The sequence below is a fragment of the Stegostoma tigrinum genome, chromosome 1 (genome assembly GCF_030684315.1).
Source record: "Stegostoma tigrinum isolate sSteTig4 chromosome 1, sSteTig4.hap1, whole genome shotgun sequence".
NCBI lineage: Eukaryota > Metazoa > Chordata > Chondrichthyes > Orectolobiformes > Stegostomatidae > Stegostoma > Stegostoma tigrinum.
In genome coordinates this window covers 101,245,485-101,258,172 of record NC_081354.1, presented here as the reverse complement: position 1 = coordinate 101,258,172, position 12,688 = coordinate 101,245,485, and the positions used below count along the sequence as shown (strand labels likewise).

General features: G+C 42.6%; 1 protein-coding gene across 4 annotated transcripts in view; it reads left to right on the top strand.

Annotated features, from left to right (window-relative positions):
* Positions 1-12,688, top strand: part of atp8a1 (ATPase phospholipid transporting 8A1) — a 348,145-nt gene that overhangs the window by 84,549 nt on the left and 250,908 nt on the right. For 3 of the 4 annotated variants that reach the window (XM_059647441.1, XM_059647433.1, XM_059647431.1), the window contains exon 5: positions 1,411-1,456. In XM_059647441.1, the coding sequence (XP_059503424.1) occupies positions 1,411-1,456 (46 nt within the window). Of the gene's footprint in view, positions 1-1,410; positions 1,457-12,688 lie in introns of those variants that run through there. The other variant, XM_059647443.1, reaches the window with a different exon arrangement.

Below are 12,688 nucleotides of genomic sequence, written 5' to 3'. Positions count from 1 at the left end.
TGTAAGTTTTTGTTTAAGGGGCAAGATTTGTATGCAGGTTTTGAAATCTTAGACTAGAGGACATAAGATTGTGTTGTATTGCATACTGCAAAGTTAATATCCCCTCCTCGGAACATGATCTCTATTTTAAACTAGGTTTTCTAATGCACCATTGAAAATTGGAAATTTTTGTGCTGTGAAATAAACCAATTTGTTCTTTGGTATCTTTCCTCATTTGAAGTTATTCTGTTGGGTTGAAATTGAGAGACTTGCCATTTGATCTGGAAATTCACGTACTTTTCCTTACATCTGTAATTCTGCTAATCGAGAAATTTGTTTGTTTTTGTAATTTCTAACAGTGAGTTTTTGAAGACTGCAGTATGGTAAGGATAGTTTATATGAATGACGGAGAAAGACTTAAAAAAGTCAATGTACTTGAGAAATTTAGGTCTGGCAGCATGTGTGAAGAGAAATGGAGTTAGTGTTTTGAATCTAAATTACTCTACTCTTCTTAGGGGCTGATAGCCTGAAAATGATGATTTTTATACTGTTAACAAAAGCGGAGGAAATACGAGTGGAACAGATGGTGAGGGTACCAAGGGCAAAGGGAAAGGGAATACTAATGCTTTAGGAGAGATTTGGATACGAAATAGATCTAAATAATAGAAAATAGGTCAGCTCAATGCTGAATTTGTTTTATCCAGATAACTTGGCAAACTGTAACAGAATTCAAATCTAAGTCAAATGTGGCACCTTCCCTTGACAGACTGCTGATTGAAATGCGACTCAACAACGTACTAAAGAATAACTGATAGTTATGGCTGTATAGTCCAACAGGAATCAGTTGAATCCGAGGAGTGAAATCAGAGTTGGCAGAAAAAAGAAGTCTAAGATAACAAAGTGTGAAGCTGGATGAACACAACAGGCCAAGCAGCATCTCAGGAGCACAAAAGCTGACGTTTCAGGCCTAGACCCTTCATCAGAGAGGGGGATGGGCAGAGGGTTCTGAAATAATTAGGGAGAGAGGGGGAGGCGGACCAAAGATGGAGAGAGGAGAAGATAGGTGGAGAGGAGAGTATAGGTGGGGAGGTGGGAAGGGGATAGGTCAGTCCAGGGAGGGCGCATAAGTCAAGGAGGCGGGATGAGGTTGGTAGGTTGGAAATGGAGGTGCGGCTTGAGGTGGGAGGAGGGGATAGTTGAGAGGAAGAACAGGTTAGGGAGGCGGGGACAGACTGGGCTGGTCTTGGGATGCAGTGGGGGGAGGGGACGAGCTGGGCTGGTTTTGGGATGCAGTGGGGAAGGGGAGATGTTGAAGCTTGTGAAGTCCACATTGATACCATTGGGCTGCATTATCTCAAAAAAGAAGTCTTATGGTTTTCTGAAAGAATATAGGTGAATTGGTCTGACTAATTTATTTATCTTTTTATACAGAAAAGACATAATGCTGATAGTGGAGTGAACAAGAAAAAAGCACAAGGTAGGAGCATGATTTGAAATTATTTATTATTTACATATAAAACAGGAAAAAATAAATACAGTCGTCCAAATATATGCTTTTCTTTGAAATTGTGCCACAGTTTGACCTATGTTCATTTTTGTGTAAAAATTCAGAGTTATATTTTCTTAAAATACTCGGATCTGGCAGAATTTGAGGGGGGAGAAATAGAGCTTATGTTTCAGATTGTGACTTTTCATAAGCTGGAGAGAAGTTTTCATCAAGTCACAGACTGATGCAAACTCTTTCGCTTTCCAACACTGCTACATAGAACAGTACAGGCCCTTCATCCCATGATATTGTGCCGAACTTTTACTCTAAACCTAAGGCCTTTATAGCCTCCACTGCTACCTTCTACTAGCATCTATATGCCTGTCTAATAGCTGCTTAAATGCCCTTAATGAGGTCGACTCCACTACCCTTTCCGGCAATGCATTCCATGCCCCTACCACTCTCTGAGTAAAGAACCTACCTCTGATATCTTCCCGATATTTACCTCCTTTCACTCTGTCCCCTCGTAAAAGCTACCTCCACCCTAGGAAAATGTCTGGCCTGTATGTTTCCAACTTTTTACTGTGTTTATTTGAGAATTTCAGGAATTATTAGAGTATTTTGTTTGTCTTTAATGTATTCAGAAATTACCATACCTCACTGTCACACTGATATTCTGAGAGTGGTTGCAGATGTAGTAGATTTTTAATCAAGCTTGTACTCATTAACAGTGACCTTCGTTAGGACGTGAGGTTGGGCTAAAAATGCTCCACAGCTGAGCTGAGTGCCATGCTCTCCTATGGTTTAACATGGGATGGCACAATATTAGGCTCAGGAGAAGGTTGAGAGTGATTTGACTACTTCTAAAATGTTAGAGGAACTAGATACATCGAGACTAACTATTTCACTTGCCCCTAGAAAAACCTGAGGGGTAGATGTGCAGGTGCTGTGGTCAGCAGCAGCAGAATTGTCTTCGACCACAATCTGTAACCTTCTGGTCTTGCATTCCTCTGGCTAGTCGTGTAAAGCCTAGTGATCCACCCTGTTTTAAGAGTGTGTGAGAGGTCATGTCAGGAGTAGCATCAGGGCATACATAAAGATGTAGTGTTAACATAATGAAGGTACAGTGCAAGACTGTTCACATGACAAACAGCCAAAGCAAAATGTGATGGGCAGAGATCTGTGAAAATAAACGGATATAAGCTCTGCAGGCTTGTTGTTGATGGACAATTAAACAACTAGCAGAAATATTTCCATCCTATATTGGAGAGCCCCACACATTAGTGCAAAATACAAAGCTAGAGAACTTGCAACTATCTTCAGCCAGAAGTGTCAAGTGACCGATCTGTTTTAGCCTCTTGTCATGCCTGCATCATTAATGATAATCTTCAGCCAGTTCAGTTCACTCCATGTGACTTCAAGGAACAGCTGAAGACACTGGATACTGCAAAGGCTGTGGGCCCTGATAACATTACTAGTACTTGTGCTGCAGAGCTAGGCACACAAACAGCTCTAACGTTTGTGTCTGTCTAGTTACTTGGAAAATTGTCCAGGTATTTCTTGCTAACAAAAATAGATCAAAATAAGTACTGCCAATTACTGCCCCATCAACACAAATGAGGGAAAATATTGTTGACAGCACTATCAAGCGACACGTTTATGTCACTGAAACTTGCTCACTTAGGTTCGTTACGTTATTTGTTATAGACCAGACCAAAAACCCGTCAAAATATATTAAGAGGTTGCTTTGACACCAACTTTCCTTATCCTTAAACGTAAGTGTAAGTCATTGCGTTCCGGGTCTAATTCGATTGGTCAAACTACTAGGCTTGAGGCAAATTGCATTTTATTCTTACACTACAGTTAAAACACCTTAAATCTATTGGAAATCTTAAGAGTAATAAATTATTAACTACTAAACAGGAACTGTCCTATTATGGTAATTTCCCATAAACCCACCCTCGGCAAAGACAAATTCAATAAAATAGATTATCTGACATGCCATCCTCCAGGCCAGGAGGAAAGAACATCAATAGAAGTGTGTGTGTGTGTGTGTGTGTGTGTGTCTCAAACATTTTGCTGTAAAAGGGAGAGATGTACAGCAGCTTACAAGCTCCTTACTGAAAGTTAAACAAAAATCCTGGTTCTGTGGGAGCCTGACCCCACCCCTTCTATTGTTCCAACTGCTTAAAAAAAATCAAAGCCAGCTGGACTCGGAGCTGACAGCTTGGTTCAGGTTTACAACACCTGCTTTCAAAGGAAACATGACAGAATATAGAGATAACAAAGTGTGGAGTTGGATGAACACAGCAGACCAAGCAGCATCGTGGGAGCACAAAAACTGACGTTTTGGGCCCAGACCCTTCTTCAGAAATGGGGGAGGAGGAGAGGGTTCTGAAATAAATGGGGAGAGAGGGGGAGGCGGATCGAAGTTGGATGGAGGAGAAGATATGTGGAGAGGAGACAGACAAGTTAAAGAGGCAGGGATGGAGCCAGTAGAGGTGAGTGGAGGTGGGGAGGGGATAGGGGATAGGTCAGTCCTGGGAGGACGGACAGGTCAAGGGGGTGGAATGAAGTTAGTGGGTAGGAAATGAAGGTGCGACTTGAGGTGGGAGGAGGGGATAGGTGAGAGGAAGAACAGGTTAGGCAGGTGGGGACGAGCTGGGCCTGTTTTGGGATGCAATGGGGGAGGGGAGATTTTGAAGCTTGTGAAGTCCACATTGATACCATTGGGCTGCAGGGTTCATAAGCGGAATATGAGTTGCTGTTCCTACAACCTACAGGTGGCATCATTGTGGCATTGCAGGAGCCCCAGGATGGACATGTCATCTAAGGAATGGGAGGAGGAGTTGAAATGGTTCACGACTGGGAGGTGCAGTTGTTAATTGCGAACCGAGCACAGGTTTTCTGCAACATGGTCCTCAAGCCTCCTCTTGGTTTCCCTGATGTAGAGGAGGCCACAACGGGTACAGCGGATGCAGTATACCACATTGGCAGATGTGCAGGTGAACATCTGCTTGATTTGGAATATCTTCTTGGGGCCTCGGATGGGGGTGAGGGAGGAGGTGTGGGGGCAAGTGTAGCACTTCCTGCGGTTGCAGGGGAAAGTGCCGGGTGTGGTGGGGTTGGAGGGGAGTATGGAGTGGACGAGGGAGTCGGAGAGAGTGGTCCCTCTGGAAAGCAGACAAGGATTGGGATGGAAAAATGTCTTTGGTGGAGTTGGATTGCAGATGGCGGAAGTGCCAGAGGATGATGCGTTGAATCCGGAGGTTGGTGGGGTGGGATGTGCTCCTAAGATGCTACTCGGCCTGCTGTGTTCATCCAACTGCACACGTTGTTATCTCAGATTCTCCAGCATCTGCAGTTCGCATTATCTCATGACAGAATATATCCTTCTTAAGGGCCACTTGCCACCTGAATTTTTACATGTATGATATAAAATGGACCAGGTAGTGAACTCCCCTTCAGTAAATTGTGAGTTACTGCCTGAGAAATCAAGGCAGCCTTTGATAGATCTTATCATCAAGGTACCCTGACAAAATTTAAGTCAATGGGAATCTGCTGAGTTGGATCTCTCAACTGTTTGGAGGTATACTTGGCAAAACGAAAGCTGGTTATGTCTGTTGGAGACCAATCGTTTCTGTGCCAGGACATTGCTGCATGAGATGCTGAGGGAAGATACTTTTAATCAGTCTGTTCAGATGTGTTGTGATGCACATCAGGAACAGGTCAAACTTGAAACCCAGGCCATTTGGGCCAGAGGCAGGGACATTACTGATGCACCTCAAGATCTCTAAAGTTTGAGAGTAAATATTCTAGAACATATAACATAGAACAATACAGCGCAGAACAGCCCTTTGGCCCTCGATATTGCGCCGGCCTGTGATCTAATCTAAGCCCCTCCCCCTACACTATCCCATCGTCATCCACATGCTTGTCCAAGGACTGTTTAGATGCCCCTAATGTGGCTGAGTTAACTACATTGGCAGGCAGCACATTCCACACCCTTACCACTCTGAGTAAAGAACCTGCCTCTGACATCAGTCTTAAACCTATCACCCTTCATTTTGTAGCAATGTCCCATCGTACAAGCTGACATCATCATCCTCGGAAAAAGACTCTCACCGTCCACCCTATCTAATCCTCTGATCATCTTGTATGTCTCTATTAAATCCCTTCTTAGCCTCCTTCTTTCCAATGAGAACAGACCCAAGTCCCTCAGCCTTACTTCATAAGGCCTTCGCTCCAGATCAGGCAACATCCTGGTAAATCTCTTCTGCACCTTTTCCAACGCTTCCACATCCTTCCTGTAATGGGACAACCAGAACTGCCCGCAATATTCCAAATGAGGCCGCACTAGCGTTTTGTACAGTTGCAGCATGGCATCACTGCTTCGGAACTCAATCCCTCTACCAATAAAACCTAACGCACAGTAAGCCGCCTTAACAGCACTATCAACCTGGGTGACAACTTTCAGGGATCTCCGTACATGGACACCAAGATCTCTCTGCATATCCACACTACCAAGAATCTTTCCATTGACCCAGTATTCTGCCTTCCTATTATTCTTCCCAAAGTGAATCACCTCACATTTATCCGCATTGAACTCCATTTGCCACCTTTCGGCCCAATTCTGCAGTTTATCCAAGTCTCCCTGCAACCTGCAACATTCTTCCACACTGTCCACCACTCCACCGACTTTAGTGTCATCTGCAAACTTACTAACCCATCCACCTATGCCTGCGTCCAAGTCATTTATAAAAATGACAAATAGCAGTGGTCCCAAAACAGATCCTTGAGGCACACCACTAGTAACCGGACTCCAGGCTGAATATTTTCCATCAACCACCACTCGTTGCCACCTTACAGGAAGCCAGTTTCTAATCCAAACTGCTAAATCTCCCTCAATCCCATGCCTCCGTATTTTCTCCAATAGCCTACCATGTGGAACCTTATCAAAAGCTATAAATTCTAGAACCAACCCGTTGACAGATGTTATTGAACATCTCTGGAGCCGGTGTAACCTGAACCCAGGTCTCCTGATTCAGAGGTAGGGATTCTACCACTGCACCACAAAAGGCCCACAGGTTTCTAGGGCTAGTATTTAATAATCTTCAACTGCACCATTGGGCCAGAAGTAATATTCAGTACAATTCACAAATTCCTCAGTGAAGCGAGGCCTGGCCCGTTTTAGCCTTGGGCTAACATGTGGCAAATATAAAAACTGCCAGACAAGTAATGATAATTTCAAACAATGGTGAATTGGAATTGAATCATCTCCACTTTATATTCTCTCCTTGGCATAGCCCTTTTCTGAATCCCCCAGCATCAACAGTGACCTTAAACTGAACAGGACCATGCCATGTAAATGCTGTGACTGCAAGTGCAGGTCAGAGTGGGGATTTTTGCAGTGAGGTATCTACACCCTGAATCACTAAAGCCTAACATTTACATGGCACAAGGCAAGTTGGATGGAATAGTCTAAATTTGCCAGGATAAATGCAGTTGCAACAGCCCTCCCCAAGCTCAGCTTCACCCAGCACTAAGCAGCTGACTAGAAATACACTTCAATGAGCAAGTGTTAAGGAACAGGTTTCCGAGAGAAAAGTTTGAAAAGACATTGAGTTACGCCAATGCAATTTAGATAGCATATTTTCAGGAAAGAATTGAGTAATTTGAAACATGACATGGTAAGTGTCATGCACAAAAGATTACTCAAAAAGTAAGAGTAAGAGTGGGGCATACGTCCCCTTGAGCCTTTTATATCATTTGGTAGAAACTTGGCTTATTATCGATATCAACTCCATTTGCTTGCAGTATCTCTCTCTCCCTAGATGTCCTTTGTGTCAAAAACATCAATTGATCTCAAATACACTTATGGATTGTACACCAAAGGTAAATTTCCAAACTGTCTTAGGAAAGAACTTTTCTCAACTCGAGCGCAATGCCAGTTCCACCTAGTCCTAGATCTTACTGCCAGGGAAAACTGCATTTGAGTGTCAAACATTCCAAGGATTTATGATTGAATAATAATTTTTGGGCCTAAAGTTCTGAGATTTTTCTGACATTGTGTTTGGATCTTTTAGCAGTTTAGATCAATTACAATGATAACACCAATATTATTATAAATCATGCAGTTGTGAACATGGTAGAAAGTAAACTAGATAGTTCTTGGTCTTCTTGTATTTGAGAAAATTCGATGCATTATCCCAGCTGTGATCACTTGACAACTATTCATAATGAAGATGTCAAAGATTTTTGATATTCTTCTCAAAACGTCAACTGAAGACAAATATAACACTATTACTGCCATTCTCATTAGGAGTAATTGATTCAACATTGAATTGTGTTTAATTTCAAAAATATAAAATCATAGCAAAATGTAACTGAGTTCATTATCCTTTGCAAATAAGCAATTGGTACTGTGAATTGGCTTTAACACATTTTCAAGTAGGACGTGTATAAAGTTTGAATTAATTTCCCACTTCCTACAGACAAAGGGGGTGGCCATGAGTACCCGCATGGGGCCAAGCTATGCCTGCCTCTTTGTAGGTTATGTGGAACAATCCCTCTTCCGTACGTACACTGGCCCTAAACCCCACCTCTTCCTCCGTTACATTGACTATTGGCGGCGTCTTGAGCTCCCACAAGGAGCTCAAACAGTTCATCCACTTCACCCACCTTCCACCCCAACCTTCAGTTCACATGGACCATCTCTAATACCTCTCTCCCCTTCTTGGACCTCTCTGTCTCCATCTCGGGCAACCGCCTAGAAACAGATATCGATTTCAAGCCCACCGACTCCCACAGCTACCTAGAATACACCACCTCCCACCCACCCTCCTGCAAAAATTCCATCCCCTATTCCCAATTCCTTTGCCTCCGCCGCATCTGCTCAGGATGAGGCATTCCACTCCCGTACATCTCAGATGTCCTTGTTTTTCAAGGACCGCAACGTTACTGCCACCCCACCCCCGGCAGTGGTCATGAACGCCCTCGACCATATCTCCTGCACTTTCCGCAACTCATCCCTCACATCCTCTCCCCACAATAAAAACCAAAACAGAATCCCCCTCATTGTCACATCTCCCGCCACCAAACTCCAGATCCAACGCATCATCCTCCGACACTTGTGCCGTCCGCAATCAGACAACAACACCAAAGACGATTTTCCCTCCCCACCCTTATCTACGTCCGGAGGAACCACTCTCTCTGTGACTCCCTTGTCCATTCCACACTCCCCTCCAGCCCTACCACACCTGGCACTTTTCCCTACAACCACAGGAAGTGCTACACCTGCCCCTACACCTCCCCCCTCACCCCCATCCCAGGCCCCAAGAAGACTTTCCACTCCCCACCAAGTCAGTCCTCATCTTGATTTGGAAATAAATGCATGTTCCTTTGCTGTCACTGTGTCAAAATCCTGAAATTCCCTCCATAATGGCAATGTGGGTCACCTACAGCAGGTGGACTTGCAGCAGTTCAAGAAGGCAAGTCATCACCACCTTCTCATGAGCAGCTATGGATGGGCCAGATGTGCTAAGCCAGCCAATGGTGCCCACGTACCACAAGTGCACAGCTTAAAAAAAATCTCAGTAGGATTCAAATCATATGAAGACCGGCCAATGTAAGCTTGGCTGATTGCTTTCCTGCAGCGAACAAAATGAGTTTGCATGGCAATTGACAATGGGTTATATACTCTTCATTACACAGGCGTTAATTCTGGATAGTTACAGAATTCAAATTTCACCATGTGTCATGGTGAGACTTGACCACATGCCCCTAGAAAATTAGTGAAGAAGTTCTGGGCTGCTAGTCCAGTAACATTAACCATAGGACACCACCCTGACTCTCAGCCCCTCCATCTGCCCCAGCTCCATTTGCTACCCTCTAGTCTTCCAGTAAAAACATTTGATGTCTTCTTCTGTCCGGGCTACCATTCTGAGCTTGCACTGAAGTCCTGGTGCTGGCAGTTCTTTAGCTGCTACCTGCATCAAACAGTGTCTGCCACTAGGTGGAAGCATGTGTAAATTTAAGTTACTTTCTATAACAAAACTATTAGATCACATTTCTTTGACACTTTTTTAAAGGTAATGCTATTTATCAGTGAAGGCAATTAAGAATTTTCACTGTTTGAACTTAATATTTTAACATTGTTTTCTTCTGAGATAAGTGCTGAAGGACCTAACAAGTGTTTCTTTTATATTTAGTTATTTAATTTACTCAGAATGATCTTTCAAGTGGTAATGCACAAACATTTCATTTTTCTGAGTAAAAGATGTCTGTAATATGTAATATTGATTTCTGTGGGAAACAATCTTTCATTTAAAGTTGTTTCATTTAAAGTCATGACTTTTGAGAAATGCAATCACTACTTTAAATGAGACCTTGGTATATGAGAATCGTATGCGGAAATGAATGTTCAGAGGGTTGGAGACAAGAATGTATCAAGCTAAGGCTGGTTTACCATGGCAACTGTTCCTGGCAGTAAGAAATGAAAACTTTGGAGAAGTACTTTGAAGCATTGTTGCTGTGACCACAGGAGTTGACTTGAGGTGGTATAGTGTGTCAATGGTGCTGGCCCCCCAACCATTCAGGTTTGCCCAGACACCTGCCATCTCCTCCATCACTCCCCCTCTTCTGAACAACGCGCTCAACGCTTTTGCATAATTATGACCTGCTGCACTGCACATTTTTTAAAGAAAATGTACAATGCAACAGCATTTTCTTTACCCTTACATAATGCAACTAGCATCAAGAATGACAAGTATAGATTCAGTTTCTGTTCTCTCAACTCCACAACTTAAAGATGTCACCTGTATTAAATTGATGGATTGAGCCAGAGAGAGAAATCAGAAAAAAAATGACATGTATGCCAACAAATTATATTTTCTGACTCTGAAGAAAAGGGGGGTAAGTGAGGAGGGTGAGGTTGTGGCAAGACAAGCAAATGGATTTGATGTTTAAGTGAACCATATTGAAAACTTTCAACAACACAAGTTTTTCTCAGTTAAAAAGTTGCAGCAATTCGAATACCATGTATTTGTTCAATATAATGTTACCTCTTGTACGTAAAATTTGTGCTCATCCAGGTGATGGAAATTAGTTCTGCAGTATGGAGCTATTTCTGATCCAAGCATTTATTATTTTTTTAGGATCATGAGGCCAAGTATTGAGCAGTCAAATACAGAGTAAAATTGTTTGTGTGTTCAAGAAGGGCAGCAGGGATAGGCCAAGTAATTGCAGACCAGTCAGTCTGACATCACTAGTAGTGAAATTTTCGGATAAGATTCTGAGGGACAGGATTAATCAGCTCTTGGAAAGGCAGGAATGAACTAGGGAGAGTCAACATGAATTGCTGGACATACGTTGGACATGTCTGACAAATTTAATTGCGTGATTTGCAAAGTTGTCAAAAAAAATTGATGTGGCTAGTACAGTCAATGTAGTTTGCATGCTCCCATATGGAAGGCTAGTCCAAAATATGAAAGCTCACGGGATTCAAGGCAAGTTGGTAAAATGGATCCAAAATTTCATCGCAAAAAGGAGGCAAACTGTGATGGTGGAGTTGAATTGAAGCCTGTGACTAGCAGTGTACAACAGGGATCAGTGCTGGGATCTTGCTTTTTTTTGTATGTTAATGACTGATGCAAATGTAGAAGATATAATTATTAGGTTTTATAGATGATACAAAAATCGCTGGTGTTGATAATGAGGAAGATGGTCTCAGGCTACTGTCTGATATTGGGCACAGCATTAGCAGATGGAAATTAATGCTGATAAGTGTGAGGCGATGCATTTGGGAGGTCTAATAAGGGAAGGATGTATGCAATGAATGGTAAATCCCTAGGGAGTACTGAGGAACAAAGGGACCTTGGTGTACAAGTCCATTGATCCTCGTAGGTGTAGACAAAGATAAACACAAAGATAAACAAATGGGACACTTGCCTTCATTAGCCAGGGTGTAGAATAAGAGGGGTGGGGAAGTCTTGTTGAAATTTATTGAACATTGGTTGCATCACAAATGGAATATCATGTGCAGTTCTGGTCACTGCACTATTGGAAAGATGTGATTGCACTAGACAGGTTGCAGAGGATATTAACCAGGACGTTTCCCCGGATGGAAAATCTGATGTGAGGATAGACTGGATTTGTTTCACTTGAATCAGAGGGGGCTGATGGTGAATCTAATTAAAGTATACAAAATTATGAAAGACGTCATCAGGGTAGATCATGAGAATTTTTTCCCCACGGCAGACATCTTAGACCAGTGGACGTAAGTTTTATGTAAGGAGAAGTGGTTTAGAGGGAATCTGAGGAAAATATTTTTCACCCAGCCCATTTTAGAAATATAGAACATGCTGCCCAAGAAGATGGTGGAGGCAGATACTCTTGCAACATTTTGGAAGCATCTGGATGAGCACTTAAAATGCAGGCCATGGTAGACTATGAACCAAGTGCAAGTAAACATGGTTACTATAGTTTAGCGCTTGGTGGAGGAGGTGGGTGGTCGTGGGGTCGGGGGGTCAGTCACATTGTGGCCTGAAGGGCCTGGTTCTATGCTGTATGACTCGATGACTCTATTATCTTTGTTCACTGTGTCTTGGCATTTGCCTTGGAAGAACATTTCTGATTGCATCAGTGTAGCATTTTTCCAGATTTCACAACAATTGCCCTCTGGTCTGTAAATGTATTTCCTAAATGTGACAAGCATTCTGAATTAGAAGCAGTTCATAAAAACTGCAAGAACAGCAGATGTTTTAAATCGGGAACAAAAACAGAAGTGTCACTGGGCCTGAAATGTTTACTCTGATTTTTCTTCACAGATGCTGCCAGACCTGTTGAGCTTTTCCAGCAACTAGAAGCAACTCCTGTTGTGATTCCATGTTCCTTAGGAGTAGCTTATGACTGGTCAAACCCTAATTCAGAATAGACACCTTTTAATTGAGCTATATGAAACTAGTTTGCAATTTTCCAATATTCATTTGTTTTGATTGTTAAGAAAAAAATACATTCACTGCTGGGGACAGGCCCAACTTCTACCTGCATGATTAAAGTTTATTCCTGTCACATGGTTATTTCGTTTAAAATGAAATTTCTGTCCAGTTTGGTTGTATAGTTCTATATTACCAACATGCTTATAAAATGCAGATATTGCCATCCAGACATTCTGGACTGGATTTGAACCAACATCTGACAATTTTTAGGATCAGAAAAGACTAT